We start from the raw sequence: 18,297 nt of genomic DNA on the forward strand, positions 1-18,297 counted from the left end.
GAATATTATTTTAAATTTCCATACCGGTTTTGCTGAGTCATGATTTTAATTTTTGCAGGTCTGATGCTAAGTCAAGAATCAGATGGCGTGTGGGCGTACAACAGATCGGATAGTCCAATTTTTGTCAATTCGCCGACATTAGACGATCCGGAATCTAGAACTTTGTTGGTTTATCGAGTGCCATCGGGTTTCTGTTTGAATATCTTTGATCGAGTCAAATCGACAACGGCGACATCGACAACAACAACAACAACAGCGACGACAACAAATTCAGGCTTTACAACGGGTCCAGTAGATGTAAACTCCGTCCGTATCAGTTTTGCTAAGGGCTGGGGTCCCAAGTACTCGAGACAGGAAGTGACTTCCTGTCCATGTTGGTTGGAGGTCCTTTTGGCTCCATGTAGGTGATCGTGTCTACAACCGGCAGTATTCTGCAGGTCATCAAGCTCATTTCCCTTGAAGCCTAGAGGGCTCAAATTGGTCTTCCGGACTCGTGGTTGCTACTTAGTACCAAAGCGCAACGTTGTGCGATTTGCGATGAAAGAATCAGAGGAAGCTTAATGCACGCCAAGAGACAAAGAGAATAATCATTTTCTCTTTTTATCCAAAAAAAAAAGTTTTCCATGAAAGAAAAAAAAAGATTTTGGAAAGAAGAAGAAAATAAGCGAATAATCGTCGACAACGAATAGAGCTTTCGAATGGATATCAAAGTACGTTGCGTTTAACGTACTTTTGTTCTTATTCCGACAACAAATGTAAATACGTAAAATGTATATAAACCGTGCCTTCCTTGCTTCCTGTTTGGTGCAAAAAAAAAAAAAAAAATACATGAGCACCTCCACCGCTACCTCACGTCTCACCAAACGCCCCAGAGCTTCTTACTACAGTAATAATGCTATTGTGATAAAAGTGTGACACGTGTTTCTATTTGCCACGTTAGGAAGCACCAAAACGGTTATTGAACGAGTCACTTCTTTTTTTTTTTTATTATTATTCTCAATGTATGAATGCGCGCGCAATATTCATTTGTCCCGGTGAATTAAGGATCATTTTTCATACGAAAAATAGAGTCAATTTCCACCTTGTGGATTCAATTTGATTTACTCTCAGATGATAAATTTCAGTCTGCGCAGAACATTCGTAAAGCTTCGTACACATGAGTACGAAGATTTACGAATGTTGACGAATTTTCTGCGCAGACGCAAATTTATTCCTTTAATCTGCGCATAGATAAAATTTAACCCATACGGTGAAAACGTCATAGCAAATCAAAAAATTTTCCCAATTGTTAAAACAAATAATTTGAAAACATTTTTTGTTATTGTATTCTTTTTGTCTTGGAATATGCCCTTAATAAATTATCCAAATGTAGTTTCAATTTAGTATAACAAAAAAATTCATCATTTAATTTTGTAAATCGCATAGAACAAAGAAAAGAAAATTATTATTCATCCAAATAAACACGTACACACACACACAAACATATGTAAATATAGTGAACGCAAATATTAATAATAATAATAATAATGATAGCGTATTCACTCAATCGACTGATCGACTCGTAGTTTCCAAACCATTAGTTATTTTTGTACAACCGCTTTTATAATAATGTAAAAGCGGACGTTACTTAATGTTATTTGATGTATTGAATATGAATTTTATGTATATTTTCAAGTGTCACAAGCGACATATGTGATGTTGATGGCGCGTAAAATGTATCTAGATAGATAAATATCTATCTATGTTAGATTGATTTTTAGTTCATCTTTTTCAAATAATTGAAATAACAATAGGATATCTTTATTCTACACTAATTTCAATATTTAAATATATCTCTAAAGAATATTTGTATTAAATGAAAAAAATTTATAAATTTATTTGCAGTATAAATTTTTTTTTTTTCTTAATGTAAAAATATAATTATTTTTTACTTTCGATACAGTTTTTCCAAAAGAGTTAGATATTCATTGTTATAACAATTATTTTTGAATGCGTTTTTATTTATATTTATAAATATACATTTTGTAATTTGCAGCGTTTTGTAGATAATATTATTTATATTCTGTTTAACAGAAAAAATGTCGAATAATTGCGTAGAAATTTAGGAAAAAAATGTACTGTAATTATTGAGAAAAAATAAATTTTTTTAAAAAAAAGCTATAGACTGTTGTTGAAATTGCCGAGTGCTACAAACGATTAGTATAATATCGCTGATAATAGCAGTTTTTAAAGACGTGTCTAAGGTTTTGCTTTTTTTCTATTCTTTGTTATCTTTAAACAAGTAGTGCCTTGTAAACTTGAGAGCGCGATTGACGATTTTTTGTATCTCCAAATAGTCAAATTAAGTATCTTATTTTAATAAAACTGAAGGGTATGCGAAACATCTCAAAATGTTAATTTACTTCATATTACTGTATAGAAAATGGCATCTTTATTTATAAAATTTTTTGGACAATTATGAAAATTTTATGTTTATGAAGAAAATTTTCATTATTTTTTTTTTGAGACTACCTCGTACCCTGAGCAACGTAACGTGCCATTATTAATGATAATTATTATATAGTAATAAACATTAATGTTAATGATATGAATATTAACGTTTAAAACGTTTACTGTTGCCGTTTTAACTCCCTATTTGCTAAATTGATGGCGTAATTCATAGATAGGCGTAATGGATTTAAGAAAAAAAAACACTTTATTAGCGTGAGCTAATTTAATGTGATGCGTTTTATTTTAATATTATGATTGAAAGCATTGATTACGCTTATCTATGATTTAGTTTAAAATAAAAGAATCGATCATTGAGAGTAAAGACAGCTAGTTTGCCTAGGGATCACGTCTGTGAAACATAGTGCCTTCATAGCGTTCACTGTTAATTACACTAGTATTTAACAAACGAAATTTTTACTATAACCATAATATTGTTATAAGTCTCAAAAAAGACTACTCTCATACTGAATTAATTAAATTTTTACATTAATTTATTTCAGAAACATTTTTTTCAATTTTAATTTATTATAAATTATTACAGAATTGAAATTATTTCATTGATTAGAACAAGAAAAATAATGAAGTAAATTAATTCATCATTTTAAACAGTTGAGTGGATTTTTTTTTTAAAGATGACAAAACGAATCGCATGATTTACAAATGCTGTATGATACTTTGGGTGTTTGATCGTTCAATTCTATGTTCTAGTCATTTTGGAAAACGAAAAGATTGTTATCGCGTTGAAAATTAATTTTCTTAGTCTATGCAAATTGTTCTTTTTTTATTTGTATTTATTTTGTAATTATTTTATTGGAGAGGGAGGGGGATTACAATTTTATAGAAAACGAAAGTTTTTCTTTATTATATACATTTTTAAAGAAACTTAACTATTTCATAAAATAAATACAAAATTGAGAGACCATATTGTAATGCGTAATTAATCAAAGGCACTATTTATATAAGTAACATTAACAACGAATGAATTTCAATACAAAATAGAAATTCGCAATTGAAATTCTTAAGAGATACAAAGTGATGTTTGACAATCCTCTATTAAAAACATAAAATCTTTAAATTTTGCATTTTTTAGAAGTAAAATTCAAAGATTTCTTTTTATGTAGTCAAAATTTTTTTTTCTAATGCGATCTAAAAAAAAAATTTATTACGTGATAGAGAAAAAAAATTTTAATCAGATATTTAACTTGATAGTAAAATAAAAATTATTTTTTTAAATCAAATTATTGTAAACATTTTCTTTAAAGAAACATTCTGTTAAATTATAGAAAAAAATCGTTAATACCTTAGTGGATTATATAATAATTGCTTAAATTATGTATATATTAATACTGTAAATAAACTTCACACATACAAATATACAGGCATACATACATTCACATTACACGCCAATACATATAAGAACTCTTATGTATTCTACTTGTAAATATTATTTCTGTAGTAATAATGCAGATAAACGTTTAATATGAAATATTAATTTAGCGAAAATTAGTAATATCATATAACAATTGTAATTATTTAGTTACAAACTCGAAAACTTATAATATTTTAAATATTAGTGTATTCAATTCCAACCGATGAAAAAACACGTTAAGTGATTACGACGTATCAAAAATCAATGGAAATTGTCCTTTTTCATTTTTACGAAAAATATATGAAATTATGAATTTGTATTCAGTGTCTTTTACTTATTTATACCATCAACACATTAAGTGCATGTCAAAGATAAAATTCAGTTTGCCTCTATATCTATTTTACCTACAAATGATATGACTTTACTATTTTAACTATAGTATTAAATAAGATTTTTATATAATTAAAACTAATTAATTTTTGGGGAGTCACCACATTTATTTTGAATCCATTAAATTTTAATGATCGTAGGAAGTTATATTTTTTTTCTTGCATCATTTGAGTCCTAAAAACATACAAGATGGTAAAAAAAAATTTTTATTTTTGACAATTTTATAAATTAATATCTTAAAAATAATAATGTTTTAAATATCTATTAACAATTTAAGTTAACACTGTTAACTTGTTGAAACTTAGAAAAGTAAATTTGCTGAAAGTTTTCCTTATTGTAATTTTACACAAAATTTGTATGGTAAACTTAAAAATCTATTTTTATGCGCAGATGTTTTCTATAGCAGCTAGGGCTGCGCAATACTTTTTAATTACATTTCCCTATAGACAAGCTATGAATGTACGCTTGCTCGCGTAGACATGATCCTTCGAGCCGGATCCGCCTGTTGAGATTTACAATAATTTTTGACTCAATGTGTGGATTAAAACATTTACCAGAAGTGAAAATCATGAGACTACATTAAATACTAAATCAGAAATAGTGTTTCGCATTCGTGTATCTGAATCAAGTGCTGTGGAAGCGTCTACAACAATTTCAAAGATGGAAGGGCTTTCAATATTCATATGGAACTAGGGGGCCGTCCATATACCACGTGGACAGTTTTGGGGGGGAGGGAGGGTTCGTCAAAAGTCCACGATTGTCTACGAGGGGGGAGGAGGGGTCAAAGCAAATGTCCACGTGGACCCATTAAAAATGAAATTTTATTTATTGTTTTTTATCCCTCTTTTAAATTTCGCGCCAGTGTATTATGCTGCGCTGCGCAAGTCATTCGATATTTTTATCGATTTCGTTCGAGTTTTATCGAATCAATATACGCCGGCCAATGTGCTACACGTGAAAAATCATAACAAACCCGCCTAAACCCGAATTCTCATAAATTACAATTTCATTTTTAATGAATTTAAGACCTACTGTGAAGGATTTACCTTAAAATCTCCCTTATGATTTGTACTGCCCTTCAGTACCTTTATTTTGTGACCTTTATTTTGCCGCAAAGTCGCACTTAACTACTCACGTTAAAATATTACATAAAAATCAACGTAAAAGAAATATGTACAGAGGATTGGGATGAAAAAAAGGAACTTGTTGAAGTGTCTTGTGTAGAGATGGAAAATAATGTAACTTCAGAGAGCTCCATTGATTTTTTCGCAATTGATAATCTTGCCGAATGGTTAACACAACCATGGATCAGCAATCCCTGGCGGATTAGGTAAACCGAGATGTAACCGAATTGGGTTACAATTCGGTTACGTTTCGGTTACTTGTGAAAAATTGTCGTTAATCGACGAAATATGTTGTAAATAACTATTATAAATGGTTAATAGACATTTACAGGTCTTATTTATACAATAATAACAATAAATTAAGATATAATTACTCAATAATAAGTGTTTTAAGTGTACAATGCATACAGTTGTTGATTTACCATATATGTATATTACCATCAGCGGGAGCTGTGATACGCGCTTTAAACAGTAGATGGCGATGAAAATTACTTTGTGAATGAATTTCTAAAATTAAACTTTAGAGTGTCAAATGTGTAAGTGAATATAAGTTTTAAAAAAATAGATCGATTAATTAAAACAACTTTTTTCATTTCTACGAATGTGAAAAAAAATATTTCTCAATAAAAAGTTTTTTTTCTCAATGACATAAGAAAAATTAGTTGTGACACAAAGAAATCTATTTTTCTCTAAAAAAATTTTTTTCTTAATTGGGATCAGAAATCACGCGAAACTGACCCACCCCTGAGCCTTCTTGTGACAACCATCTTGGTTTTTTATCTCTTTCTTTTGTATTTGTTAGAGAAACACGGAATGAAAACATGGCCACCACAACAAGGCTCACACCAGATGGCGTATCGCAGTATTTCAGATCCCAATACTAATTTTTTTTTCATAATAAAATGAATTTTAATTGTTACACAAACAAATTTTTTTCTTAATAAAAAATTTTATTTTTTCAATGAAATGAGAAAAAGTAATTGTGACACAAAAGAAACTTTTTTCCTCAATAAAATAAGAAATATTAATTTTGAAAAAAAAAAATTTTTTCTGAATAAAAAAATTTCTTTTCTCAATAAAAGGAGAAAGATTAATTTTGACAGAAAAAAATTGTTCCTAATAAAATTTTTTTTTATTTGTACAAATGAAAAAAGTTGTTTTAATAAATCGATCTATTTTTTTAAAACTTATATTCACTTACACATTTGACACTCAAGGGTTTAATTTTAGATATTCATTCACAAAGTAATCTTCAACGCCATCTAGTGTTTAACGCGTGTATCACAGCTGCCGCTGATGGTAATATACATATATAGTAACTCAACAACTGTATGCACTGTACATTTAAAACACTTATTATGAAGTAATTATATCTTAATTTATTCTTATTATTGCATAGATAAGCACTCTAAATGTCTATTAACCATTCCTAATAGTTATTCACAACATATTTCGTCGATTAACGACAATATTTTACAAGGAACCGAAACGTAACCCAATTCGGTTACAACTCGGTTTACCCAATCCGCTAGGGCTAATATACCATTTAATAATTATTATGAAAGCATTCATAATTATACAATACATGAAATTTATAAAAATTTATATAAATTATATAAAAAAAAATCATAAATAAATTTTCAGTAAAATACCCATAACATGGCAGCGAAATTAATTCACAAATAATGTAATTATAAATTATATCCCAAGTAGCACGATATATCAACCAGATGTTACGGTGATATCACCGGGGAATGTCACCGTGACATCAGGAAAATGTCAAAATGTCCGCCTTACGGTGATATCACACGGTGACATCGTAGTGATATCATGGTGACATCAAGGTGATATCACAGTCATATCACGGTGATATCATGGTGATATCACCGTGATATCATGTTGATATTTTACAGGGATTTAAAATTTTTTAAAAATTATTATTTTTTACTATTTTTTTTATTATTTTTTTTATTTATTATTATTTTCTAAATTATTAAAAATTTTAAGTCCCTGTAAAATATCAACATGATATCACGGTGATATCACCATGATATCACCGTGATATGACTGTGATATCACCTTGATGTCACCATGATATCACCTCGATGTCACCGTGTGATATCACCGTAAGGCGGACATTTTGACATTTTCCTGATGTCACGGTGACATTCCCCGGTGATATCACCGTGACATCTGGTTGATATATCGTGCTACTTGGGATACAAATAACTTTTGTTCGGAATTAAAATAATAAGCGTTGCAGCTTATTTTAATACCTTATAATTTCCTGTGAAAGTGTTAACATTGGTTCCTGAAAGGCTCCAGTTATTTTCAGATATGACGAAAAAATTTTAGCAAAAAACAAACGCAGATACATAAGAGTTTAAGGGGGGTTTCTCATGAAAAAGGCAAAAAATGATTTTTTGTTTTTTTAAAATATTTTTTTTATTTTTTAAAATATCGGTCTAAATCTTTTTACATATTAAAATTAAAGTATTTTTAAAAGAAAAAAATTTGTTTACATTTAAATTATTGAATTAAACGTTTGTTATACATAGTGTGGTGAAGTTGACTCCAAAAAAAGAAAAGCGTTTTGCGGTAGACACGATTCCGCCATTTTGAATCAGTGGAAATTAAAAAATCAAAAATATTCTTAAAATATACATATGTGGTGACTTTCCAAATTAGGGATTTTACTGAAAACCAAAAAATAAAAAAAATGGCGGGCTTTTGAATGAAAAATTCGAAAAAACGACGTTTTTTCGTACTTAAATCTAGCGGGAGGAGGAGGGGTGGTTACCGATTCAGTTCATCCTAGTTCCTATCACTCGGATCGACTTAAAATTTTAGGAGGTCATTTTTGACATATTAAGGAATAAATTTATGCAAAAAAAATAAAATCCATTTTTTCATGAGAAACCCCCCTTAAATTCAAATTTATTTTTATTAGAATATAATAAAATTGCGGATTGCAAAATCACAATATCAAATTCAAAAATCAGCCATGGTGTGTGAATAATTTGACAGAGTCGTAATTTTTATATTTACTTCAAATTATACATTTCATATTCACGTTAAACATAAATTAACAATTAAATTATTAATATTGTTTAAAAAACACTCAATTACAGAAAATTCTATAGTTTATGAAAACAATTTACATTAGATCTAATTATAATCTGACTTTAAAGCCAATTCAATGGCATGTAAACTTGCAAATCATTAGAACGCAATGTACGAATATAATGCGCAAAATAATATTGATACAATGCATTGTAGCTTAAGTCAATATTGTATTCTGAATTGAATTTATCAATTCTTTTAATATCTGCAGAAATTATTTTATTACTCAAGTCATTACTTGAAAGTAAACCCTCATTTGTAACGACAAAAGTATTATGAAATATATCATTATATTTCTTTGAATTAAACATTAGACGAAATGGTTCTGCATGATAAAAATGAATTTTATCATTGACCATCAATTTATGTTTTACATTTATAAGCGGTTCATTATTTTCCTGAGTGCCATATATTTTGTATTCAAAAAGGGAAGAACCATTTCGTTCTAAACTTATTTGAAAATATAATTCGCCTTTAAAATACACATGAGCATCTTTTAACAATTGTTCTAAGCCTATTGTCATAGACTCGTAATTTATAATTATTTGCAAGAATTTCCAATATGCTAAACCTAAAACATCAAATGAATATTTTAAATTTTCTATTTTCTTTGAAATTTTGTCTAAACCAACATTTGTAAAAAGAAAAATATTATTCTGCGCTATTGAATTATTATAACCTTCCAAATTGAAATTTAGACGTTTAGGTTCGCGATGGTAAATGTGTAGTTCATCATTAACTTCAAACTTGAGTACATCATTTGTGAGCAATTGTTGATTTTGCGATTTATTAGGAAATTTATATTTCATAACAGTAGAACCATTTCGTTTTAAGTTTAACGAAAAATATTCATTCTCATCATAGATTGCATTACTTAATTGTTTTAAAGATAATTTCATGTCCTTGTAATTTATAAATATTTGTAAAAATACCTTATTATCCAAATCTTGAGCATCAAATCTATAATGAATCAAGGGAAAATATGTTTTGCCTTTTTGAATTTCTCTTACTTCAACATTAATAAACGTAGTCTGTGAAATGGTATGATACTTTACGTCACTGATATACGTATTACCAAGAATTTCTTCTACCACGTAAACAGAATAAACATCTGACAATAATTTGACATTCACCTGTTTTCCAACAATAGTGTGACAATCATTATTCAAATATAGACAAGAATTTGTGAGATCAATTGTCGATTCAATGGTAAACGTGACGTTAAAATATGTTTTCTTCATTTTTGTCACCAACATTAAAGGGGAAATTTTTCTTAAATCTCGCTCATAGCTCATAGTTGGCAAATTTTTAGGATTTATATCAAAATCAATGGCAGGCATGACAGGATGTCCATTCAATACTCGTAGTTCCAATTCGGGACTTAATGAAATATCTTTGATGACTTTTTTTAAAAACGGCAATAAATTTATATCGTAAAGGTCAAGAAATAGTTCAAGAATAGTTGGAATTAATTCAACAGAATCGTCAGTTGTAATTTGATTGTACGGAATATGGCGAATACGAAATTCACGTAAATTCGTATCAGTTCCATCATATCCGAAGAGACTGATAAATAAATTTAACTTTTCCTCGTATCCCCATTCTGTAAAATAGATTCCCTTTTGATAATTTGAAATTTCCTCATACTTGTAAGGAGATGCTGATTGTAACATTGGATTTTTCATTACAAATTTTTGTTGATATAAAGTGGCAAACATATCATTCCACAACTTGAATGTTTCTCCAAAATCAACAGCATTTTCTTTTCTGTTGTAGTATTCAGCAAACTTTTCCAATAAAATCCAACTAGATCCTTTTTGGGGTTGTAAAAATCTGTCTAGATTATTAACAGCAGATATAAAATGAAGGTTCATATTCGTTTCCGGACAAGTATGTGTATTTAGATTTAAAGTGTATTTGTCACATTTTTCTGAACGTATAAACAATGTTGATCGATCAATTAATTTCAATGATGGTACAATATTTTTACTGTTGTAGGGACTGAAACCAGTTAAATAATCATAATACTCTATTATATCAACCTGATTTTCCAAACCAAGATATAGACTATACTTTAACGACTTTAAAGTATCAATATCATTTACTGATAATAACATTTGTGTGTAATAATTTTCAACGAATCCATAAATTTGTACATTTTTGTAAAATTCAAATTCAAATTCTTGTGATTCGAAAAGTGATGCATCATTAGAATCAAAAATTGGCAATGATAACCAGTTTTTGGTTTCAATAATCATTCGTACTGGAACATTATTTGAAACAGATATCATAGGCACGCAATCAAAATTTGCTGTTAATGTTTTGGTGAAATTTCCCTTCCCCGTAAGATCCAATATGATTAATGTTTCATATGGAGAATCAGCAAGACAGTAAAAATACAAATTTTGTATTTGAGAAGAGGTTTCTACCGTTAAATTGAATGTTGTACCTCGTTTAATTATTATTTCAAAATGAGTTTTATAATGAGAGAATTGGTTTTGAATTGTATGACTCGTCCATGGTTCCGAAAATTCTCGAACTAAAGGCACGGCAATTCGTGTAGTCATCTAAAAGATGAATTTATAGTTATACGTAAAATGCATATTCTGATGCAGAAGATTTATCTTTTAATTAATATTTTAAAAACTTACGTTCAAATTCCATTGCAGTGTATTTTGTGATATTGTACTCGACACAAATATTAGAAGCAATTTTATGAATATTAATGAAATCATGATTTACTATTTCGTTAGTAACTACCCCTTTTAACAACTGCGATCAAAAGTAGTTAACTTTTACTACTTATATATTCCTTACTGTTTACATATATTATATGAAAATCGACAGAAGTCGATGATGACGTAAATCAATATCTGAGTTAAAATTTAGAATACTTTTTATTCATTAGTCAATAAGAATATAGATGTTACTACGTCTATTTGCGCATTCTATAATAAATTAGAATAAATTAAAAATTTTATGTTTTATATAAAATTTTATACAGGGAAATAACAATTTCTATTTTTTACTGTTTATAGAGGTGTTTCATAAATAAACAGAAATTTAAAATCTATGACATCAATCGATGACAAAAATATTAAATAAATAAAATGTTTTTTATTAAAAAGTCAACAAGAATATAGATGTTATTTCCAATATATGCGTCATTTTTAATAAATTAGAATAAATAAAAAATGCTATAAAATCTAAGACATTGGAATGATCGTAACTAAAAGTTGATAGAGAAATGTGTAAAACATTTCAATTTTTTAAAATTAATTAATCTGTAAACGATATAACATCGAAAATGTTAATATTAACCATTTTAAATTTATTGCTTCATTTCTATGTTTCTAACGCAGACCTGCCAGTAAAGTGGAACGAAGTGGTATGTTGAAGTATTTAATTAAAGTTTAATTGAATAAGTTAAATTATTATCATAGTAACTTTGCATTTGATGTTTTTTCAATTAAAATGTATAGATGAATATAAATTTTTTTCAATACAGAAGAAAAATATTTTTATATTTGTAATTATTTTTTTAATATAAGTGCGATTCCATGAGAAATTTACCACTACTTTAACTCTTTGAAGACAAGTGTTGCTTTCAGGCAACATGGACATTTTTTTGGTTATTTTAAGCATAAGTTCCTTGATTTTTAAAACTAAATATTAAACCAATGTTTTCCATTTAGTCAAATAAATTTCCAATTCTAAACTTTGGTTTTGAGACGAAAACCTTAATTAGTTTCACTGAAAAACTTGTTTAAAAATCAAAAATCTTGATTTTTTAGAAAATAATTTGGTCTTGAAAGGGTTAATTATTCAATATAAAATAATTTAAATAAAATTATTTATCTTAATTAGGAAAATTTTTTATACAATATTTAACAATATTTTTTCACTAAAGACCTATTTTTTTCTTGGGTCAGTAACTCGGTCAGTAACAAATTCTGCTGTAAATTAGGATAAATTTAAAGTAATTTTCAATTTTTTGACCTGCCTATACAACACCTGTAAAATTAGGCCGCGGCAAATATGTAGCCTAATTTTGTATGTCTATAATCCTCTCAAAGAAAAACCAATCATATTTAGCCATAAAAACTGATTTTTTACTAGTAAAAATATATGAATAAAATTTGTAAAATTCTTAACAGAATTCATAAAGAAATTTGGTACAAAATCATTCTAGTTAAATTCTATAGAAGGACCAAACTAAAATTTTTGTAGAATAATTCTATACAATGTAATAAATTTCTCTTGTAGTCGCATATATGTTTTACTTATAAACTTTAGAATTGAAAATTAAAAAATGTGTAATAATTTCTAAATATGATTTAGGAAACTGAAAGGATTGTGAAGCCAAGTGTTAGGAAATTTCAAAATTCATGGAAAAACAACATGTACCATGGACTAGTTTTTCACTACAAAAAACACTTTGGAATAATAATTAGGAAAGATACGACATTTACACTAACTATAGAATCTTCACAAAAAATTGAAAATTTTAAATTTGTCTGTCCTTTTGAAAACTCAGATAAATTTATCGAAATAAATTTTGCTGATACCCAAAATAGTACAAGAAATTTAACAACAAATCTTGACTGCGTTCCATTATTAACAGTATCATACAATGTACCAGTGGTAGTAAAAATTAAAACTAAAAATTGGTCAGTTTTACCTGTTTTTGATTCTAGAAATTTAACTTTTCTTACCTCACACAAAGCTGAACAAGAATTTTACAAAAATATTCAAACTTATGGTTTTGTTGAAAATCATCAAACACAAATGATACTGTCAGCAAACGATGTTAAAGAAATCTTATCAGAGAAGTTGAGTTTATTTGTTGGATTACAAAATCAAGCGGATATAATAAAATACTACAATTATCTAACAGGTGCAAGTCGATATGTAGATAAAAATGATTCATTATCATATTATTTAGTAGACAAGCAACGACATTTCTTCCGCACAGAAAAAGATGACTATGTGAGCGGATATTATAAAGATTCTTGGATAACACTTTCTGGTGGAGTAGACGAAGTTTTACAACAAAACCGAGCTCAAGAGTGGATTGAATTACATGAAATTGCGCATTATTATGACATACAAGATCATTCGCTTGGTTTCGGACCAAATACTGAAATATGGACAAATATTTTTTGTTTCCTCTACGAAAGTAAATTTTACTCCAACAAACAGACAGAACCAGTTAAAAATGAACTTGCAGAATTCTATCAAAAGAGTAAATCTTATGAAAGCTGGGGTTATGCAAAAAGACTACAATTTTTAGTGACTTTATTTGCCTTCGATGGTACTGATAAATCTTTCAGGGAATTTAACATTCGTTACTATTCCAAGGAAAATAAGTTGAACGTAATTACATTAATTTTAGAAGTATTTCTCGATCTTTACAATATAAATTTATTGCCATTTTTGAAAAAAGTTCTCAATTTTAAAATCGATATGCCTTTAATAAGCCCTGATGTAGAATTACGACTTTTAACTGGTCATCCTGTAATGCCTGCCATTGATTTTAATATAAAGCCAACAGAGTTAAAAGCCCGGAGTAGACAAAGCGATTGGCGTCCATCCTTACCTTTAATGTTGTTGCGAAAAATGAAGAAAAAATTGGTCGATGTTACTTTTACCATAGAATCACCAGTTGATCTCACGAATTGTTGTCTTTATTTGAATAACGATTGTCACACTATTGTTGGAAAACAAATGAATATTAAATTACAGGCCGACGTTTATTCTATTTTTATAGCCGATGAAAAAAATGGTAAAATTTACATTAGTAAAATAGACTATCACACTATTTCAAAAGAAACAAAAATTCATTTAATAGTAAATGAAATACCACAAAATGAAGTATTTTTACCTTTAGTAAATTATCATTTTTCTGCCCTCGGTCTTGGTTATGAGAATTTCTTAAACATACTTATAAACTATAAACATATGACAATAGGCTTAGAACAATTGTTAAAAGATGCTCATGTGTATTTTAAAGGCGAATTATATTTTTCAATAAGTTTAGAACGAAATGGATCTTCCATTTTTGAATACAAAATAAATGGCACTCAGGAAAATAATGAACCGCTTATAAATGTAAAACATAAATTGATGGTCAATGATAAAATTCATTTTTATCATGCAGAACCATTTCGTCTAATGTTTAATTCAAAGAAATATAATGATATATTTCATAATACTTTTATCGTTTCAAATGTCGGTTTAAAAAATGTGGAAAACAATGAATTTCAATTTATTTCTTCGGATATTAAAAGAATTGATGAATTTTATTCAAAACACATAGTGGAGTTGAGCAATAATGCATTGTATAAATTTTATTTTACACATTATATTCGCAACTTGCGTTTTAATGGCTTGGAAAAATACATTCCAAATTCTTGGGTTTAGTGGAAGACCCAAAATTTGTAACAGGGGGAAAATGTTTATTAGAAGCAAGGTTCGTAGATCATGTTAAACGAATTTTTTTTTAATTATAATTTTTCGCTACTTTTAGGACTTTAGAACTACGTTCAGATTGAAAAAATTTATCTGTTGATATATTGTTATATGATGTAATAGAGTAATAATAATAATGCTATTAAGAATAATAATTATTATTATTAACTTTCTTCTTGTATGTTGTTTACGAAATATAAACTGTGAGTAACAATTCTTCTTAATTTACTTATTAATTTTAACATAATTATTCACATTTTAAAGAAAGAGACCTAGGATGCAAAAAATCGTAGTTTATGTTTATGAACTTTGGAGATTTAATAAAATCCATTGAAATTTAAGTCTGCATTATATCTAAAATATTCAATAAAAACTGAATTGTATTTCATATTATTAAAAAGGAAGTTTTAATCAAGATAAAATAATAATAAACATAATCAAAAATTTTTGCCTCTTAGGTTTCATTTTTCAGAGTGCGGCACATATGTTTCAACTTTTACTTATTGTTTTCATTATTTTCTTAACCCTTTGCGGCATAGTGACACTCCTGAGTATCACCTTTTTTCTTGCACTTTTTTGAATACTTCAGCCACTATTTTACACATTTCAGTAATAAAATGTATTTAAAATGTATTTTAGAATATCTATTACTATATAACTACATTAAAAAAGTGTTTTTTATAAATAAAATAAATGTTATAGACAAATTAAGTTTAAAAATAGCGTTTTTTTTACAATAAATGTAATTGTGACTAAACAACAATAGGAAATAACCTAACAATAATGTTTATAAAGTTTTCGGGGTCGCTGATTATGAATCTGGCATCAGATTTTCAGAATTCAAAATGGCGGATCCAATATGGCGGATGACAAAATGAAAAATTGATCGGATTTCCTTGAAACTTGTAACTCGTGGGTTTTTGGGGGCGCTGATTACGAATATGACGTTAGATTTTCAAAATTCAAAATGGCGGATCCAATATGGCGGATGAGAAAAAGAAAAATTTATAGGAATGGCTTGAAACTTGTTACTCGGGGGGCCAAACAATTTATTTCAGTTTACAAAAAATTTCCAAAAAAGTAAAAAAAAATTATAAAAACAAAAAAATGGAGCTAAAATATCGCTACGTTCTCGTCATTAGCTCTGAGTAACGCTAAAGCGAATAAAAATCAAAATCCGATTTAACATCAGTAAGTCACGATCTTGTAACAGATCCAAATTATTTTTAACTATTTTGGGTGCCATATTATCGGATTCATCATCAGCTACTCCGAAAACCCCCAAATAACCAATTTAGAAAGGATTTTATCAATTTTAAGAAAATTGTCCTCTATATTGGATCCGCCATTTTGAATTTTAAAAAACTGACATCGGATTCGTAATCAGCGACCCCGAAAACCCCTGAGTAACCAGTTTCGAGCGGATATGATCAATTAAAAAAAATTGTCCTACATATTGGATCCGCCATTTTGAATTTTGAAAATTTTTTAAATCTGTCTTCGGATTCGTAATCAGCGACCCTTAAAACCCCCTATAAAAGATCTTGCAACAGGAGAATCGTTTACGTCTCTTACCTTTCAATTTAGAATGGGTATTACAACAATTCAAAAGCTGGTTCAGGAAAGCATGAAAATTTTATGGAAAACTCTCCAACCAGATGTGTTGAAATTTCCTTCCACTGAGGAAGAGTGGATGAAAATAATAAAAGACTTCGATGATTTGTGGCAGTTTCCAAACTGCTTTGGAGCTATGGATGGAAAGCACATTATGATGCAAGTAAATATTCTTGAATTGTAAAAAAAAATTTTTATACATAATTTTTATACGCATTCACAGTACTAAATATTCTTTATATTATTCCTTTTTTTCGTAAGGCGCAACCAAACACTGGCTCAGATTGTTACAACTACAAAGAATTTCACAGCATTATACTATTAGCAATGTGTGATGCAACGTATAATTTTACTTACGTAGACGTGGGTGGCAAAGGAAGACAGAGCGATAGTGGCGTTTTGAAAAATACAGATTTATATGAAAAACTCGCAAATGACTCATTGAATCTACCTCCAGCATCTTTTCTTCATGATAATGGACCAAGAGTTCCTCAAGTTTTCCTGGGAGATGCAGCTTTTAGTAACACCGATTATTGTCTGTGCCCATTTAAAGGGGCAGGAAAAGGAAATCTTGAAAAGGATAAAATGATATTTAATTACAGGCGAGAAGAGCAATTGAGAATGCGTTTGGAATATTAGTTGCTCGATGGAGAATATTTAGAGGACTAATAACAGTAGGATTAGTTATGATATCTATAAGTCTATAAGTGATATATAAATATATATATATATATAAGTGATATAAGTCTATAACTCTAAAAATTATTTTATTGATTTCCTTGTTTTAGATTGAGCCCATTTGTCTTAAAAATATATACGCTAAAAATTTAGAAAATGTGTTCTCAAAATTATTAAGACAATACTACTTTTCAAGTTCAAAATTTCATGGCGCAAAATAAAAAAATTCTAATTTTCCAGAAACTGTTTGATTTTTTGTGTATAAAAAAATTATTTTGAATTCAGGCCTCGAACCACTTTTAAGAAACGACAAAAATTCACTTTACTTGCATCACATTACGGGCGAATTTGACACCAAACTTTTTAAAAACATTAAAAATAATTTAAATGTTAATTTACAGAAATTTTTTTCTGAAAATTGGTATCCAGAGGTTCTTGGGGTCGCTGATTACGAATTTAACTTTAGTTTTTCAAAGTTCAACTGTGAGATATAGTATGGCGTACGTTTTTTAAAAAAAATCAATGTTTTTTCCGAAAAAATATGTTTTTTGGGGTTTTTTGGGAATCAGTAATTACTAATTTGAAGTATTATTTAAAAAATTTTTAATATTCAAAATGGCGGTTTCAATATGGCGGACAATTTTTTGAAAAATCATTTTTTTTTTTAAAATAAGGTTTCTGATTATTTTTGAAGTCACTGATTACCAATCTAAAATCAGATTCTTAAAATTATGAAAAATTAAAAAGGGCCACCTCAATAACCCTAAGATGCTTATTTTTACGAAAATCCAATATTTCTGCAAATAGAACAATATTTTTGTCACAATTCATCCGCCATATTGGATTCGCTAATTTGAATCTTGAAAAACTAACATCGAATTTGTAATAAGCGACCCGGAAAACTCCGAGTACCAATTTTTAAACAAATTCTAGCAAATTTTTAAAATATTGTCGGTCATCTTGAATTTTGAAAAACTAACATCGGATTCGTAATCAGCGACCCCTAAAACCCATGAGTACTAATTATAAAACAAATAC

At 28.3% G+C, this 18,297-nt stretch overlaps 4 protein-coding genes across 5 annotated transcripts in view; 3 read left to right on the top strand and 1 right to left on the bottom strand.

Annotated features, from left to right (window-relative positions):
• LOC127278946 (mothers against decapentaplegic homolog 6) overlaps positions 1–4,178 on the top strand; it is a 49,160-nt gene extending 44,982 nt beyond the window's left edge. Inside the window, exon 6 of the mRNA XM_051300917.1 lies at positions 59–4,178. Within this exon, the coding sequence (XP_051156874.1) occupies positions 59–408 (350 nt within the window). The 3' untranslated portion in view covers positions 409–4,178. The remainder of the gene's footprint in view (positions 1–58) is intronic.
• Positions 4,179–6,544: 2,366 nt separating this feature from the next.
• On the top strand, positions 6,545–17,446 carry LOC127278952 (uncharacterized). Of its 2 annotated transcripts, XM_051300928.1 has the most exons (3): positions 6,545–6,672; positions 16,555–16,744; positions 16,843–17,446. In XM_051300928.1, exons 2-3 carry the CDS (start codon positions 16,556–16,558, stop codon positions 17,218–17,220), a joined length of 567 nt encoding a protein of 188 aa, XP_051156885.1. In that variant the 5' UTR covers positions 6,545–6,672; position 16,555; the 3' UTR covers positions 17,221–17,446. The 2 variants fall into 2 exon arrangements, with proteins under 2 accessions (XP_051156885.1, XP_051156884.1); XM_051300927.1 differs by lacking the exon at positions 6,545–6,672 and having other exon boundaries at positions 15,308–16,744.
• Positions 8,406–11,280, bottom strand: LOC127278940 (uncharacterized). The gene is made up of 2 exons (XM_051300911.1): positions 11,148–11,280; positions 8,406–11,063 (listed from the first exon to the last, which is right to left on the bottom strand). Exons 1-2 carry the CDS (start codon positions 11,229–11,231, stop codon positions 8,559–8,561), a joined length of 2,589 nt encoding a protein of 862 aa, XP_051156868.1. The 5' UTR covers positions 11,232–11,280; the 3' UTR covers positions 8,406–8,558.
• LOC127278944 (uncharacterized) lies at positions 11,720–15,181 on the top strand. Its single transcript, XM_051300915.1, has 2 exons — positions 11,720–11,884; positions 12,838–15,181. Exons 1-2 carry the CDS (start codon positions 11,804–11,806, stop codon positions 14,917–14,919), a joined length of 2,163 nt encoding a protein of 720 aa, XP_051156872.1. The 5' UTR covers positions 11,720–11,803; the 3' UTR covers positions 14,920–15,181.
• Positions 17,447–18,297: the final 851 nt, after the last annotated feature.

Source organism: Leptopilina boulardi, unplaced genomic scaffold (assembly GCF_019393585.1).
Source record: "Leptopilina boulardi isolate dan_hultmark-lab unplaced genomic scaffold, ZJU_Lbou_2.1 LbouV2_213, whole genome shotgun sequence".
NCBI lineage: Eukaryota > Metazoa > Arthropoda > Insecta > Hymenoptera > Figitidae > Leptopilina > Leptopilina boulardi.

Coding starts and splice junctions, on each gene's coding strand:
- LOC127278944 (XM_051300915.1), top strand. CDS start 11,804: ATGTTAATATTAACCATTTTAAATTTATTGCTTCATTTCTATGTTTCT. Junction 11,885..12,837: donor CAGTAAAGTGGAACGAAGTG/GTATGTTGAAGT, acceptor AATATGATTTAG/GAAACTGAAAGGATTGTGAA.
- LOC127278940 (XM_051300911.1), bottom strand. CDS start 11,231: ATGATTTCATTAATATTCATAAAATTGCTTCTAATATTTGTGTCGAGT. Junction 11,064..11,147: donor CACTGCAATGGAATTTGAAC/GTAAGTTTTTAA, acceptor TTCATCTTTTAG/ATGACTACACGAATTGCCGT.
- LOC127278952 (XM_051300928.1), top strand. CDS start 16,556: ATGGGTATTACAACAATTCAAAAGCTGGTTCAGGAAAGCATGAAAATT. Junction 16,745..16,842: donor GAAAGCACATTATGATGCAA/GTAAATATTCTT, acceptor TTTTTTCGTAAG/GCGCAACCAAACACTGGCTC.